Source organism: Pavona decussata, unplaced genomic scaffold, assembly GCF_977016875.1.
Source record: "Pavona decussata unplaced genomic scaffold, jaPavDecu1.1 SCAFFOLD_155, whole genome shotgun sequence".
Lineage (NCBI taxonomy): Eukaryota > Metazoa > Cnidaria > Anthozoa > Scleractinia > Agariciidae > Pavona > Pavona decussata.
The window spans coordinates 3192733-3210122 of NW_028145567.1; the positions used below are offsets into that span (position 1 = coordinate 3192733).

General features: G+C 40.4%; 1 protein-coding gene across 2 annotated transcripts; it reads left to right on the forward strand.

The window, feature by feature from the left end:
- Nucleotides 1-55: 55 nt before the first annotated feature.
- On the forward strand, nt 56-17048 carry LOC146465899 (uncharacterized). Of its 2 annotated transcripts, none has more exons than XM_085128084.1 (12): nt 56-180; nt 5022-5135; nt 6795-7315; nt 8473-8629; nt 9373-9591; nt 10308-10394; nt 11035-11331; nt 12186-12314; nt 12735-12959; nt 14130-14293; nt 15269-15359; nt 16091-17048. In XM_085128084.1, the coding sequence occupies exons 2-12, from the start codon at nt 5033-5035 to the stop codon at nt 16300-16302; spliced, it is 2205 nt and encodes a 734-aa protein (XP_084984210.1). In that variant the 5' UTR covers nt 56-180; nt 5022-5032; the 3' UTR covers nt 16303-17048. The 2 variants fall into 2 exon arrangements, with proteins under 2 accessions (XP_084984210.1, XP_084984209.1); XM_085128083.1 differs by lacking the exon at nt 56-180 and adding an exon at nt 1797-2241 and having other exon boundaries at nt 16091-17047.
- Nucleotides 17049-17390: the final 342 nt, after the last annotated feature.

Consider the following 17390-nt stretch of genomic DNA (forward strand, 5'->3'; position numbering starts at 1 on the left):
AAATTTACTTTTCAAACACTTGCAATTATTAATTAAGAAAATCGTGGCCTTGGCTTACAATTACCTGATATTTTTATCATAACGAGAATTTGCATCTGTCGTGTTGGTCTTTGATTTTATCGCGAAACAGTACACGAGTTGTCTTCTGCTGATCATGGGAAGAGAGCAAACGCTCTTAAGGTAAGTTATATATACTCGTTGTAGTTTACTGTTTTCAGGCGACCACTTTATTTTTTAACGAATCACTGTATGTATTTGGGTTAACACAAGAGGGCTTGTGTTCGAAACAGGAAACAAAGCCCAAATATGATTGTACTGAAACGGCAGGACAAACAAATAGCACAATGGAAATGTTTCTGAATTGCGTTCATCCGACATGGTCACACTTTAAGGCGGATAACCGCGGCCTCGGAAGTAAGACTTGAGATTTGACTTGTGCACCGTAACTAGCATGAACGCGCTACTTTTTCTATACTTGAAGAATTCACCACTTACGCAGTGTACGTAAACAAGATAGGCAGTGCTATATGAACTGAAATGCTTAGTATTTGCCATCTTTTTTGCTGTCATTTGAAACATAAGTTGGCGTTCATGTGAAACATAGCTTCAACGTGGGGATTCAGCGCTCTTGATTGGTTCGAAGTCTCGGACTACTAAACAGCCGTAGTTGTACCGAATATCTAGTAATACAACCACCAGAATCACTGCCATAACTCACTGATTCATCTCCGTTAATTTAAAGGGCGATATCAGATGTTAATTGAATATTAGAGAGCTTCAGAATTACGTTAAACGACAGAGTATATGACGTCGTGACCACGATCGCCGATCGCCCTAACTACTACATTTACCAGTCGCTGTTTTCAGTTTCTCGACCGTAAGATTGAATAGTTTTGCATTAGCATCAAAGGCCTGAATTATTTTGCACTATTTTCATCAATGTATTTATTTTAAAGAACACGTAAACGCGAATCTCACGTCACGTTTGCCGATTGTCCAAAACGCAACTTCTAAACCTCCCGAACAGGCACTTTAATGTGTTTAAACGGCTCACTTGTCTTCTCGTAAACACATGAATTTTAAACACCTGACTAAAACCACAAAAATCGGCCTTCCCTCTATCTCTGCGTTTATTTTAATATAATAACGCAAAAAATGTCTTTATATTACTCAAATTAACGCTTTGCATGAACAGGAAGAACTTTGACTTGATGAAGACACCGTCTGACTTCTAAAGATGGCCATTAAATTTTATCCGATTGTGATTGGCTCACGTTGATCACGTGATGCGATAGAAATCGTCACCGCAGCGGGGAAACGTGGTTGGTTTGAATAGTTTCAGTGCTGTCTTGGTGGGAAAGTGAAACGTGAAAAAAAAAAAAAAAAAAAAAAGCCGCAAGCGCGGGCCTCTTGCTAGAGTGGGAGATCAGACAAATAGAAAAAGTAATTTAAAAAAAAAAGTAAAACGGGATTATCTCTAGTCTTACGACAACAGCTTTCCCGTGTGGGATTTTTAAACAAACGACCTCGAGCTTAGTTCCAGGATGTGTTTTCTATCCCCTCTAAACGGAAATTCAGCAAGTACTGAATCGTTAAATTTCCTTTTGTTTGAAAGGTTTGAGCCTGTTGTTCGACGATACTTCCTTGTTAACCTAGTTTCGAAACTCCTTCTCCTCGTTCATCCAGTTGCTTGACTCTCAATACCAGTTTGGTAAGGGGAACTAATTAGTGATGCGGTGTTACGAAAGCATAAAACGCCGAATATTGGATCGGCTTTCAAGTCGGCCAAGTTCAGCCCATGTGCTTCAAGTATATGACTGACCACAATTCTTAATTTTTGCCTTGAATATTTTGATCCTGTTTTATAATTATTTCCCACATACGCGCTATAGCTTCCTTGTTAATAGCGGACGGGTGATATAAACTAAAACAAGCGTGCCATGCAGAGCACTGGGTTGCCTCAGTGAAACTGGGAAAACATGTCGTAACAAAGGTTAGAGACTCTATACTGAATTATCACACTCGGATGGTTTCTCAGAACGGATCGACCCGAATAAATTACAGACCCGAAACTGAAATGTTATCGTCAAAAAGTGCTTGAAAGACCACGCGATGACTGACGTCTAACTTGGACAACTTCCAGGGAAAACTATTCTTGTTTTACAGCAGTTGTTCGTCGATAAAGTCTGATCTAACAGACATTGAAATCTCGAAAGGACGAAGGAAAGACGTCACAAGCGGGTAAGTTCGCTTCGTTTCTTGTTTATCAGCTGAATATAGCGTTTTCTGGAACCATCGCCATTCATGAAGAGAAACTTCCCTCCTTGGACCGAAAGTTTCGATTTCTGGTGAGACGATTCTGAGACATATCTACAACTAAACGAAACAGCTTCTTAAAGAAAACCCGACCGTCAAATCATGATTCTCCATCGTCTTACGTGATAATGTTATATTTAAATATTGCGCGATTTGATTAAAATAGTTTCAAATCTCGGTTTTTGAACTGCAGCAAAATTCAAATATACACATGGCTTACTGCAAACGACGGAAGACAGGGTCAATGGCAACGTTCGCTTCCACGGACAAACCTCTTTCGAAGCGCAATGTCAATGGTTCTAAGTTTTAAGTCTGTCAGGAAGCTGAGTGTGATCATTGAAGTGAAGCTTTTGAGAAGTTTCATTTCATTTCTTTAATTTCTTTAATTTAATTCAGCTTGTGGTGTGCGAAATTGTTGCACCTTTTCAGGCTGTGTATGAAATCCTTAAGTATGACCTTTGAAATGAAAGCTATTGAGCAGTACATTCCTATGATACTGCTGGGTAAGGCGGTTCTAAGTTTTATATCTGTGGATGAAAGTCTAAAGTGTGACCATTGGAATGAAGGCTTCCGCTTTGATCGGTTTTTTTCCTGTGGAGCTGTATATCATTCTGTGAAAAATGGTTCCAAATTTAATCTTTGAATAAAATCCCCCAGCTTTAACATTCTAGTGAAAGCTACTGCATGAGCTGCACTGTCCTGCTGAACTTTCATTATTCCGCTGAAACCTTTGGTTCTAATGTTTTAGTCTAGCGATGAAATCCTAAAGCGCCACTACTAAGATTGTTTCTCAGTGCTTTTTTGCATTATGTTCGGAACACGTAAAGTTGAAACCCGGTTCAAACGTCGAACTTTCAGTGTTGATCTTAAAACTTGCCAAAGGGTAAGTATAGGGACAGTTTTTTGGAGAATGACCGAGCGCGATGAAAGGGAAAGAGCGTACTTGGACGTCATGAGAAGTTGAAAAGATTATGCGGAAGTATTTAAACCTTACTTTATTTAATCCAAAATAGGTTCGGTTAAACTGACTTTTAAGCTATAGTCCTTAAAAATGGCAACGTATTTGTATGTTGACAAATTAGTTGTTATTTAATTTGGGAAAACGCCGGGACAACTTGTCCAACAGTATCCCAATAAAACGATTACTATTCGGACTTCATCATAGGAAAGTACTTAGTGCTCAGTAGCTCCTACTTGAATGACGACAGTCTATAATTTAGTCCGTCCACAGACATGCAATGCTGAACTTCAGGAGGCGAAATTACAGACTACTGGGTGTCACTGACCAAATAAAAGAAAACGCCGGACGGTAAAGTCCCTCGCTATTTCCGTAAACATCAACAACAGTTACATACATGCTGCAAGGAAAACACAAAACTAGTAAGTTGACGGTTCTCGCGAAATTGTCCCTTGGCCGACATGTTCACCAGGTTCACTAGCCTCTGTCGATGCTTCAACCCTTTTACTGAAGTATGTGATCTAAAATAGTTCGTTTAAACGCGGAGAAAAACTGAGATTTTCGGTTTGAAACAAGTTGAAACTTCAATGCCGAATTTCATTTTGCAAAATGGAATTTTTCAGATTTGATCAATGCTAGCTAAGCTCAAGTCAACCGACGGTACAGAATTAAATAACAGTTGCAAACAACGCTAAGAAGATAGACGTCGATGGAACCAGGAGAGACATTTGTTTGAACGTTTTTCGACTGAGGGTTCTAACTTATGCTAAGTTGGCCGAAGGTTTCTGTTTCAATTTCCGCGATCATGTTGGAGCTGTTTCGCTGTGCCTTTTCGGGCACTTTACGTAATTCTTACCTCGTCAGATTTATGGAATCGATTAGAGCTCCCTTTGTTTGCAGAAGAGACGTGATCTTGTCCTGAAAACGAAAATCGAAAGCTTGCACTTGCCGGAACAAACAAATCGTTTTTTAGTACCAGTGCCTTCTTTTTAGTGACGTTTATACTTTGGCAGGAGCCCATTACCCGGTAATGGGCTCCTGACTTTGGCCACTTGGAGAAAAATCAAGAGAAATGTAAATAAATAAATAAAATAAAAAAATAATCAAATGAATAAATCAATATGAAAATCTCAACCTCAAAGGTTTGCTTTGAATCGAGGAAACTTGTATCGCGCATGTCAATTGTGTATCCAGCAGGGCTCCATGATAACGGTGACTATGACTATTGAACTTAGAGGTATTAAAAGAGGAAAATAATTTAGGCTGGTTGTAAGGAGCCAACTTTTTTTTAAATTTTTTTTTTAGCGGCGTTTAACGTTGATGTCGAGTAGTCGCTAATTTCGGGTAATAAAACGTGTAACTATTGTATACTATGGCTAAATAAAATCGTGGCAAATAAATGTGAAAAGGATGCGCACAACTTCTCTGAAAGATAGCATCTTTAAGGTGATTATACCAATGGCATTTTCAAAAATTGATCTTTGCCCAGACACTTTTTTTGGGGTACAGCAATTAATATTTATTCTCTCGCCGCATCATGTTGGTACACCATAAGGTTCACATTATCATCGCCCAGTTCGCGCGTTCATTGAAGACGGAGGGTTGCTATTCTGATGAACGCGCTATACTTTCGGGGGATCGTCACCTTAGAAGCCTTTTGGTAATCAATCAATTAATCAGTCAGTCAATCAATCAATCAATCAATCAATCAATCAATCAATCAATCAATCAATTTTCCATCCAACAGGGTGAGCTAGCATGTGGAATCCACAGAGTCAACCTGCCGCATTTAATCAGCACCCGTCTTTGGATGACGCTGTAGGGATTGTTAACGAAATGTTCATGGAGAATGCTGCAGCAAGTACGTAATTAACAAATGATACACAACAACGGCTAAGCTCTTACTCTTGTGATGTTTTTAATATAATACCAGGTAGTTGGTGAAATGAGTCTTGGAATTTATACTTTTAATTTAAGCCAGGCTTACACATACGACGCCCTACGGCATACGGCACAAGAAATTAAAAAACATCATATATCAGTTTGAGAGCCTCAGGTAAGCATCTGTGACAGAGACACAAGGTGCCGGAAAACCATAGGCACAGAGCCTGTAAAATTGGATCGTCATCGGGGAGTCCAACTGTGGAAATGTGACGCGGTTTGCGTTATCTCGGTTAAGTACCCAGCGACAAAACGACGCACTGCAATAGGGACCATATGCCTAGTGTTGTACGTGACAATGGCTTTACTCATCCGTGTCTTAAGCCAGTTGTTTTAGCGCTTTTTTAGTCCTTTGTCCGCTGCATGTACCTGTACATTCTTTTTACAGTGTCGCTGTGCATACTTGCTCAAACATGTAGATTCATTCTTAGTTTAGAGTTTTCTTAATTGCAGTCACAAATTCGAACAAAAGACGCTGCTATCGCTTTCGCTATTACTGAGTAGAGAAAAAGATCGAAACAACTGCATGAGGTCAGTTTCAGCGTTTCGAATTCAATTCAAGTTACAGTCGAATCTGCACTCTGTTTGGCTTTTATGTCACGTTTCATTTCTCAAAGCAAGTCTATCATTTCACTTGTTGTTTGTGTGACTGATTTGCTTCCATTTTTACCCGATTATGTGGGGCTTGAATTAAATTCGAGGCAATTGAAATCCGGCGCCGGTATAAATAGAACTTTAGTTTCTCTTAGCAATTAAGCACCTGCATGCAACCAAGCTCTTAGGTCAAAAACATTACAGTCGACTCCCGATAACTGGAGCCCTCGCTAACTCGAACTTCGCGCTAACTCGAACCAATTTTCCTTTCCTTTTAGGTCATTTTCCATATAGTTTTACCCTCGATAACTCGAACTCCCGATAACTCGAACCTCTTTCAATTTCCCTTGAAGGTTCGAGTTATCGGGAGTCGGCTGTATTTAGGCAAGGCAAGATGTGAACTAGTAGCTTTCCGGTTTTTTTTTCTTCATCAATTTAAGTATGTATATTTTTTATATTGATTCTTCTTTGTTTCAGAGGGCAATCAGTTGAGTGATTGTCAGTCGAAAGCACACTGTACGAATTCAAAAGCATGTTTCTGAAATGGTCTATTACGCGCGTTATAGCAAAAACTCTAGTTAGGAAAACAACTGTTGGCGCCTTACGTTCCATGTGTTTCCCCAGCTGTGACAATTGGATCCAGTGCTATTTCATTAACTGTTTAAAATTTTGGCTTCCAGTGTTCCGGGATCCAAGACTAAATACTGGAAGCGCAAATGCGAATATAAATGTACTGAAAGCCTGAAACAAGCTACAGCCGACTCCCGATAACTCAAACCTTCAAGGGAAATTAAAAAAGGTTCGAGTTATCGGGAGTTCGAGTTATCGAGGGTAAAATTATATAGAAAACTAGGACCTAAAAGGAAAGGAAAATTGGTTCGAGTTAGCGCTAGGTTCGAGTTAGCGAGGGTTCCAGTTATCGGGAGTCAACTGTATTTGACAATTAGACTACTTGTCTAATATTTTTTTATGTTATTTACGATAGCCTCTAGCGCAGATTCTACCATGCTTTCCATGGATCCTTATCTCGAAGGTCTTACAGCTGGACCAGAAAACTTCACCAATAGCACTGGTCAACAGGATAGTGGCCAGCAGAACCTTCTGCGCTGTTACACCCCTCCAGATAGCGTGAAGAGCGCTACCCCTTCTCCCAGCGGAATTCAAGCTGATGTAGCAGCCAGTGGTCACAATGACTATAACTTCGACTGTACGCCTCTCATTGTCTCAAGCACAGGGCCTTCCACTTCCTCGTTAGCAGTGCCCCATCATCCCACACCTCTCAGGTCTAACGCGGCAAACTATCTGAGCACCAGTTTGCCTGTTAATGGTCGACTCGCAGAAAGACTTGTAGAATCCAGGCTGGCGTCAAGGCGCCCTCAACTCACCTCTGCAAAGTGCAGCCAAGCAAGTATCGAGATCATGAACCCGAAAGAGGAGTACGACAAGGTACAGAAGAAACATGGACCCAAAGGGAAATATTCCGAGCAGAGAATTGCACACGGACAGGTATGAGTTGAGTAATCTACGTGCTGCAATCAGGGAAACATTTAATTCCGTTTTACCTTGATGAAACTTTCTAGCTTGCCAGAGAAGACGGCTTTTCCGACTTTTGTTTCAACAACGAAACAAAAGCTGGTGGGGCCCGTTTCTCGAAAGTCCCGGTAACTTACCGAGCCCGGCCGATAAGTAGTATAATATTTTTAAATGTTTTTTTTTTTCGCCGATTACACAGTGATTACAGACATGGTACTCGGCCAATGTTTTTATAAAAGTATACAAGGATTTTAAAATTTAGTATTCAAAGCTAACAAAAATTGACTTCTGTTAAGAAACATTTATCACCAAAGACACTTAGACCGGGCCCGGTAAGTTGCCGGGACTTTCGAGAAACGGGCCCCTGAAAAAAGCGTCTGCTCTCGATTGTAGCGTAGAAAATTGTCAGGGAGTTGCTGAGGTCTTGGTCTTTTCCTCTAGATGAATAAAAAAGGTTAGGGCCAACACTTTTTGCCAACCCGTAATAAAATGCAAGGTGATAGGCTGTGAATGGAATAACATCTCCTTATGCAGAAATAATACTCCTAGTCGGCTCCCGAAATTACTGTTGAACTTCCAAGCTACTAAGCTTGTGGAATAAACTGTCCTTGATTACGGTTATGTATAGCGAGGGTACAGAAAGTAACTGCCATTCTCACGGCAGAAAAAATACTGGGTAGAATATAGACAGGGTATAGGTTTCTTCTTTATCTTTCCCTTCTTTCCCAGTCCTTCTAAAAAATAACGCTTTTTGACTGTTTTCCTACTCGTTTAAAATGCTTCATTAATTCCCTTTCAAGAGTGCCAATACAAGATGAGGCTACTTTTCGACGCAACATTTAAGCGGGAGTAATCAGTAATAGGCCATTTCCGAGTTGCTTTGAACCTCTTCACGAAAGCGAAGCTAAGTGCAAAGTTTTTCTTATGAAAATTAGTTTTCATTCAAATGCAAACAAAACTAACTTGCATGTGGAAAGCTTTACTCTTAGCCTCGCTTTCATAATGAGGTTCACAGCGACTCTGAAAAGGCCTATTGACTTTGCATAGATCTACCGAGCCTATTGACTTTGCATGGATCTACTGACAGAGTGAGTGAATTGATCTGTCATCAGTGTTTTATTTCATTCCAGGTTGAGATGAAAATAAAAACTCAGTTACAGCTGTCCCAGCTTTATGTATACGTACAACGTGAACCGGAGGCTGAAAAGAAACTCACGGCCAAGGATCCGAACTCGTACGGAGTGGGACCGACCAAGCTCGAGAAGCTGAACGTCACCCCAATTAACAGTAGGTTTATCCTTTCTTAATCGGAAAGTTTTTTGCTTTTGGTATTCTGGGGTCAGGAGGAGGGGTTCACGTTTTTTTCGCGTAAATAGTGCGGTTAAAATGGTTTTTTTTTTAGGTTCGTGACAAGAGCGTTATCATTATCATAATCATCATCATCTTCATCTTCATCTTCATCTTCATCTTCATCTTCATCATCATCATCATCATCATCATCATCATCATCATTCGTCTTTGTTCCCTCGGTAATATAGGACGTTACAGATGTCATTTGACGCGGAACTTCCGTCATAATTTCCTATCGGCGACCAACTGCCATCTCATTTCTTGACTGTTATAAACCTTCAAAAACACCAAATTAAAACGTCTAAAACGTCTTTAAAACCAATGAACCAAGTGCTCTTTGCTGCTCTAAAAATTTAAGTCACTGCTATGAATTAAATTGAACCGGTTAAATTTTCTTTTGACCGAAACAAAAAATGTTTCAAAATTCCTCAAAACCAATACTAAAATCTGATTTGAAGAGCAAATAACAATCTTAGGGCAAATGACGTCGAGAGAAAAACGGCCCTGTTTCTTGAGCGATAGCAAATAAAAATCCACGAGGGTTCTTAGTAGACAACAAACTGTACTGGGCCAAGATCTGAAGGAGACTTGGTAATTAGTTAAAGACTAGGGATTACAGGAAATAAGCAATCAGAAGTCACGTCATTCTGTGTAAACTAAAAATTAAATGTCTTTTTCAGGCAGTAATCCAGCGCTAGAGCCACCAACATACATTTGCAAATTTGATCTTGACTGTGTGTACAAGACGTCCCATGACAAAGAGGTTTACAGGTTAGAGAAGACCAAGGGCACAGAATATAATCGATTCCAGCTCATAACTCACCTTCAGTTTGTCGATGGATCTTATGTTGTCCTTTGTCCGTACGAGTTTGTCTTGAAGAGCGGAAAGACTGTGAAATGTGAGTAGTCATAGATTTCTCGCATGAAAGGTGCGGGGTTTTTTTTATTATTATTTTCTGGCATGTCAGATATCGACGATTAAATTCGCTGGCATTCACCAAGTGTGCCCGTTCCCGCGATTTTCTGCGCTCATCGTTACGAATCGCCAGTAAAGTGAACCAATCAGGTTGGGTGATTTTATCAAATGACTTTTCAAAACGCCCCTTGATGGAGCCCGGGAACAAGGTTGAAGTGCCACATCGCCGCGATCGGCGAATAAAATCGCCAGGTGTGTCGCCGGCTTAAAGCGAACTGCGGTGCTGCGTCGGTGGGGAGTAGAAACGAATGTTTGATTTTGTCAACACAGTAAAGAGAATCGAGTGCTGACGTTTTGAGCGTTAGCCCTTCATCAAAGCGAATTCAACCACCAACCTTCAGACCGAAGACGAAGATGTCAAGCCTGAAGACATTCACCAAGGAGCTACGCAAGTCGGATTCGCTCAGACGAAAGACTAACGCTTGAAACGTCAGCACTCGAATCTCTTTACGGTGGCCAATTTACCTTCAGTTATTAACCTTATTACAATTGATAAATCAAACATAAGTGATCTAAAAGACTCGTTACTCTTGCCCAATCCTGTAGCTGACATGGAGATTACTGTACACTTCTTCCAAAGTTGTTTTAATTTTCTTAATTCTAAACGTTGTCTTTTATTTGGCTTTCATGTTTTGAAAGCTTCAACCACGACCTGCTCGCATGCTCGCCCCAGTACTTTCACAGGTGGCGTTTCATCAGCTGGAGCATCACAAGAAAATCCATCGAGTAAGACACACTGAAATGTCTTGTTGTTGAATAATTTTCATGTCTAAGTTATCTTGAAGAAGTCTTGAAGCAGAATAAAGCAAGAGGTGGGCCAAAGCTTTCGCTAAAACGTCAATTTTCCAAAGCAACTGATTTTGTATTTCTTTGTCCAAAAAAGGTTACTAATGTTATCTAAAATAGAAGAAAGACCCTCGCAGTAGGCCATTTCCCAGTAGCTGTGAACCTCACTATGATAGCGAGGTTAAGTGCAAAACTTTGAAAATTAGTTTAGCTTGCATATGAATGAAAACTATTTTTCATAACAAAAACTTTGCACTTAGCCTCGCTTTCATAATGAGGCTCAAAGGAACTCGGAAATGGTCTGTTAATTCATCTTGATGTACTCCGTCAACATACCCTCTAATGAAAAATCGCAAAAATTAAAATCGGCAAAATATATCGGCAAACCGAATTTGGTCGAATTTGTGTCGATCTCCGTTGACATGCCAACTTGTACTTGCCACAAGTCTTTCTATGCTTAAAGTTTACTTTCCCGTTTTAACTCGCTTTCACGCTTGTTGAAGCTTCCTTGCGCAGATTGTACACAGAAAACGAATTACTTTGTGACGGAATATTTCATACCATGTTATTTCTCTCTTAGATAACTATTATTCAAGCCTCATGTGCCAATATCTTAAAGCCGAGTTTGCCAAAATTAAAACTCTGGAGGTCGAACAGATACAGACGGCGAACCATGACATTGCTTATTACATCAAAAGGAAGGACCCGGATGAAAGCCCATTCGAGGAGGGTGATGTGGTGGGATTCTTTGAGAGCAGCAGTGGAGAAACTGTCATCGATCTGTTGACAAGCGAGAATGCACGTGACGCTAGGCTGGCTGGAGTTATCAGTCGGTCCGCTTACCTGGTAGGAAATACTAGACGAAATAACAGAAATGGTAGGTTAACGGCAGGGTAGTTAAGGGTGTTTTCAGGGGGGAGGTTGAGGGGACTGCAACTACCACTGTAAAAATACCCAATTTTTCGTCGTTTTAAGGACTAAAAACGTTTACACGTTTTTTGCTACCCAAGCCAGTAAAAATATGAGCCATTTTACCATGCCCGAGAAAAAGCGTTCATTAAATTGTCTTCTGGTTGTTCTTGCAAAGCGAAATCAGCAAGATCTAGCAATATTTTTTGTTGTTTTTAATACAACAATTCTTCCACTTGCCTATCTATCATCTCCTATCCAACGCGCGCCCGTGGAATAATTGGAAATAATTGTGAATTATAATTGCATCATTGACTTTATCAGTTGGAGCAAAGAAAAGTCTGCGCAACCTCACCATTATGGTCACCACTGAGTTGGCCGGGTAACGTATTTTAACAAATATCATGTATATTTTATCACGAAAAGTGAAGATTACTGGTAGCATCATCGGTGATTTCTCGCTTTAGAATTGATCGCACCAGGAACCCATAACCTGAATTTAAAAAGATTTGGACCGAAGGATTGCCTCAACGGTATCTTTGTATACGTATGGAGACTTCTGATAAAAAAAAATTGTTGACCGCATGCATTATTTTGCTTCGAGGATACACGACTTTGCGAGACCTTACTGCCTCGTTCACGAATTTAATTTTCATGTCAATGCCCTCCAACCATTTCTGTCTGTTAAGAGCTGATTATGGCCAATGTAGCAGTTTTCCTGTCAGCTTGGAGATGTTCATTGCTGTGAAGAAATCCTTACAATAAAAACTTACTGAAGAAGATCAAAGCGTACCTCATATATTTTTTCTTTCGTCCACATAGACGCTGATCTTGTGTGTATCATTGGGGAGATTGAAGTGAAGGTTGTTGGCAAAGTGAGACCTGGTGAGCTCATCTACACTTGTCCCAGTGATAAGTTCCCTGGCACAGCTACTGCTAAGCGTGAACAAGGTAAGTATTAAACTGCATTGATATAAACAGTGTTTCTTGAACTTCGTAATGCATCTTATGTTACACACAATCACTGAAAAAACACTTTTCCCTCATACACTGTGGGACGTTAAAGAACCGTTGGCACTGTATACGTAGGACGTAGAGTTTCCAGTGTCATGGTCTATCTGATTAGAGCCGTCATTGGTCTGGGTCGGTGGGGTGAGATCATATATGGACTGAGGCGGCAGCCAGGGGCGCCTTCTATATGCTGACGTCCGATCTCACCCTCTGGTTCCTCCGCAATTCAGCTACTAGCTGTTGTTCATTGACCCTGAAAATCCCCTAGGGGAGTGGTCAATTACAATAACATATACATATACTCATTCATCCACCAGTCTGAAGAATGACAGATGATTGCTGTATTGGTTTTGCTTGTAGGAAACCTTAGACAAACCTTGCTTGGTTATGCAGTTGGTCAGTCGTCTGGCCCTGGTATGTCAAAGGTTGACTGCCTCGTTTCATTGGTCCTGAGCGTCAATGCCCGGGAGCGACTTCGGGAGTTGGAACAACTACGGCGTAGTATCACGGAAGTAAGGGAGAACCTGGAAGTCCATATTGATAATGTGGCTCACAGGATTACCAGGATGCAGAGAGGATGGAGCGGTCAGTAATAACAGGCTTGGGAAGGTTAACTTGGGCCCTTTTACCTTGATTTGTTTAAATTCTGCCTATTTCCATGTTTGTTTCTAGAGAGTCGAGGGGTGTTGAGTGCTTTTGAGTTTTAATCCCCACGGAATCAACGAACGTGTTCATTCGACTAATTTATTCTTGTTTTCCACATCCCACCAATAGCGTAGCTCCACTGGTCACTATATACAGCTGTTTCGACAAAGGCTGTCCAAAAAAGCGTAAAAGCGTAAGCCGCAATGCCGAAACATAGTCTGGGAAATACCCAATGAATTTCAATAAAAACTCAAAATACATTTTGCCCGCCATCTCAAGTCTTCGCTGTACGGTCTGGGCATTATATATTCTGAGCTTTCTGTATGTCGGCTTTACAATGGCTCGCCTTGGGCCATTGTAACTGCCCATACAGATCTCCCGCTTATATTTTATCTTGTATCTTTATATTGGGTATTTCCCAGACTACCTTCCGGCATTGTCGCGTACGCTTTTACGCTTTTTTGGACAATCTTTGTCGAAAAAGCTGTAAACAAACAACCCACAATTCCCTGATTTGCTCTGACAAAGCGGGACTAGCACTCGAAACGTCAACACCCGAATCTTTCAGTACGGTGGCCAAGTTACCTTTAATGATAAACCAAACATTCGTTTCTACTCCCCACCGACGCAGTGCCACAATTTCTTTAGAAACTAACCCCCTTGTCTTTTTTAGTTTTGTGATGACACTTAAAGGGACTATGTCATCTGGGGCACATGCGCAGTACAGTCCGATTGAGACTATTTTGCATGCAACTCGTCGAGGTATTTTTGCTTTTACATCATTGCAAAAGCTTTTAAAAATATCGCAACAGACAGTCTCTGTTATTATTAAAGAACGCTGGTAATTAAAAAAATTGAGCTAACTTTCCGAAGATGAACGCGATTCAAACAGATGAAAACGGCTTCCTGAACTCTCCCACGGTATTTGAAAAAGTTGGGCCAACGATTTGAAAGTGCTTCTAATCAACGCGCGCATGCGCCTGGGGTGACATAGTCCCTTTAAGCAACCGCACTTGAAGTAAGAACGACCATGCGCTCAAGAAGTCACATGACACTCTGATTGCTACTAACTAATTAATTCTTAATTTTTATTTTGTTTTTGTTTTTCAGGGATGTGGAAGAAAATCCTAGCAATAACCATCTTTCTCGCCTTAGTATCACTCACCTGTGGATTGATGCTCCCGCCAAATTCTCCATTCGTCAAGTACAAGTGCCAGAAGGGAAGCAAGAAAGGCCATTCTCTCAGCTTCAAATATTACCCTCCTCATTCAGAGGTTAGACTTGATTCAGTTCGCATGCAATAGTATTCTCTCTCAAAGAGTGATGGGAAGTTTCGGCGTCAATTAGGTTTCGTGAAGGATTGTGGGGTCGTTTGGAGAGGAAAAGACTTCCACCTCATACCCAGAGTCCTTAGAGCTGATTAACCAGCGGTTAGTCTCTCCGGAGATAGCTACGTTATATGGGAAAAGATACTGTACCTATCTCTCCAGGCGACCAACTGCTAGCCAAAGAGCCTGAGGACTCTGGGTAGGAGGTTCGAAAGACTTAGAACTTTCAAAAATGGCAGCAGAGATCCGACTGCGCCTTAATCGTAATTTGGAATGAGGTAAACTCTCCAGGAGGTATGTTACCGTGGGACAACGTAAATAATGTATAGTTTAACGGCAGAGGCGGTAACTTCTCGCCTTACCTTCAGACGATCTTGCCAATTTAAGAAGAAAATGGTAACTCGTGACTGTATTTGGTTGGTTGAATGAACTTTACTCAGCTAAGGAAAGGCAAAAACAGAGCTGAATGATTGTGAGCATTTCTGACTGGTTAAATGAAAATAAGAAAACTGTGGTCATTATTAAACATTATCCTCCATTGCTATCATCATCATCATCATCATCATCATCATCATCATCATCATCATCATCATCATCATCATCGCGTCTTCGCGTCCTCCTCCTCCTTATCATCATTATCATTATCATTATCATCATCATCATCATCATCATCATCATCATTTTTATAAAGCTGTGTGGTTGCATTCGCTTTTTTTCCTGATCTTAAGTACTTTCTTGAAAGTATGATCTCTGAAACACAACCCGTCCCACCGAGAAAGAGAGTAGTGGATTCATTTTCAAATTTCATTGTTGCTGTTTTTCATTTCAAATGGCATTTGATTTTGAAATGCAATCATTAATAGTATTCACGCATAATTCACTTCCCTTGACTTCCTTTAAAACTGTATTCTTATTTCTAAGGAGGAAATCGTTGTGAAAGGGCTGGAATTCGAATGGGAAAAGCTCAAAAAGAAGTTAAACTTGAAATTTGACAAAATACAAAATGGAACAGGTAAGGCTCAAACTATTTTAAAAAGTCTGTTTGTTAAAATGTATGCTAATCGTTGTTGTTGAGTGGTTTATGATCTGAAGAACTACGGGTGTAAACAGCTGAGGCGTTTTGCCGGAAATTTTCGTCGGTAGATAACCGACAATTTTCGAAACGTTTGAAAGCAGAGGATCACACAAGGAACAAATAAACTGTTCTGAATACGTTTCGTTGCCGGATATCTTGTTAATGAGATGCACGAGCAAGACGTCACTTTTCGTGAAAATAAACCAAACTGATTGCAGGGTTTACACTTTGGCAAAGAGCGATTTTAATTGGGTGAATATTTTAACTCGTTACAACATAGTAGTATCTCTGGCCCTGAAAAGACTAGTTGTGCTAGTTGAAATATCGGCCCAACTAGAATTGCACTTAGTTTAACGAGGGTGGCATTCAACAGTCTGTTACCACTGACAAATATCGTGCCTCTCAGATTCCAGATCAAGTTGGAATCTGGAAATGTTGGTTTTTGAAGAGAGAGGAAAACCGGAATACGCGGAGAAAAACCTAGTTCTCGGAGCAAGGACGAGAACCAACAATAAACTCAGGCCACATATAATGCCGATTCCGGGAATCGAACTCGGGCCACATTGGAGGAAGACGAGTGCTCTCACCCCTGCGCCATCCCTGCAATCTGTTTTTAAAAAAAATTTGTTTGGTTCAGATTGACAATTTTCAACTACATTTTCATTCAGATTACAGATATTATTTGAACAAGGAGCGATGTGAAACTGGTGGTATAAGGGCAATCGCGGCTTGGCTTGACCCCGCGCCAACAGTTCTGCGTGTCAACGTGCTCGCTGTGGATCCTGGATGTCAGACGGTTTACTACCACAATAAGAAAGCCCAGATGTGGTCTAGCTATGAGGAGAGCATGGTGTCACACATTACATGTACCAATCCATGAAGCTGCGACTCGGGCTACATGCATCAAACCTTGATTTGATGCGAACTATGACAGTCAAATCAGTAATAGGCCGTTTCCGAATTGCTGTGAACCTCATTATGAAAGCGAGGCTAAGTACAAAAGCTTTTCATATGAAAATTAGTTTGTTTGCATATGAATGAAAACTAATTTTCATAGTAAAAACTTTGCACTTAGCCTCGCTTTCATAATGAGGTTCACGGCAACTCGGAAATGGCCTATTTTCCTATTAAAAATGAGATTAAAGTTTTATATACTGTATATAGCCAGCCCGGTTTAGCTTAGTAACGATAACCGGTCCCCCTCCTTCGTAAAAAGAAGGTATGCAGGTTCTATAACAAAGGAGTCGATCGGTTACATAAAGTTGAGAGTAATTGTGCAATGTACATTTCACTTTCGATGCATTGTTGGGAACATTTTTCGGTCGAGTTCGTTCATCGCGGAAGAAATATTTTTTCTTTGAAAACCAATTTAATTTGGCACTCTACCCAAAATCAAGATATTTTTAAAAATGAAGAAGAACTTGTACATTGTAAGAACTCTAAATAATTTGACGCAAATTAGGCTCGTCTGTTGGGGTGTATATGTGTGTTTGTGGGGAGGAGGGGAGGTGGGTTGGAAGGGGCGTAAAAGTTTGACCAAAAACTAAACCTTTCCGTTAATTTCCAGTGGGTGAGAAAGCATCTGTTAATTAAATACAGTTAAACTCTTCCCCTCAAATACGCTGTAAAAGACAAGCAATACAAAAAATATATTTTGACCATGAAAGGAAGTCGATAGAGGTAAAATGTTTTAAACATTGACTTTCTTAGTGTTAACTTGTAGAAAAAACAAAATACTTGATTTTTGCCTTCAGTTCCCCTTTAATGACTGATGGATGGATGGCAACTAGATTGTCCAATTCACTTGCCGACGGCGGCTATTTCACCGTATTAGACTGACCACTTTATATTATATGACAGCCAAAACACATGTATACATAAACTGTAGTGAGCTGTGTGTCCTTAACAGTAACAAAACACGAGCCAGTGCAGTAAAACTTATTAAACAAAGTAGTGATCAGGATCACC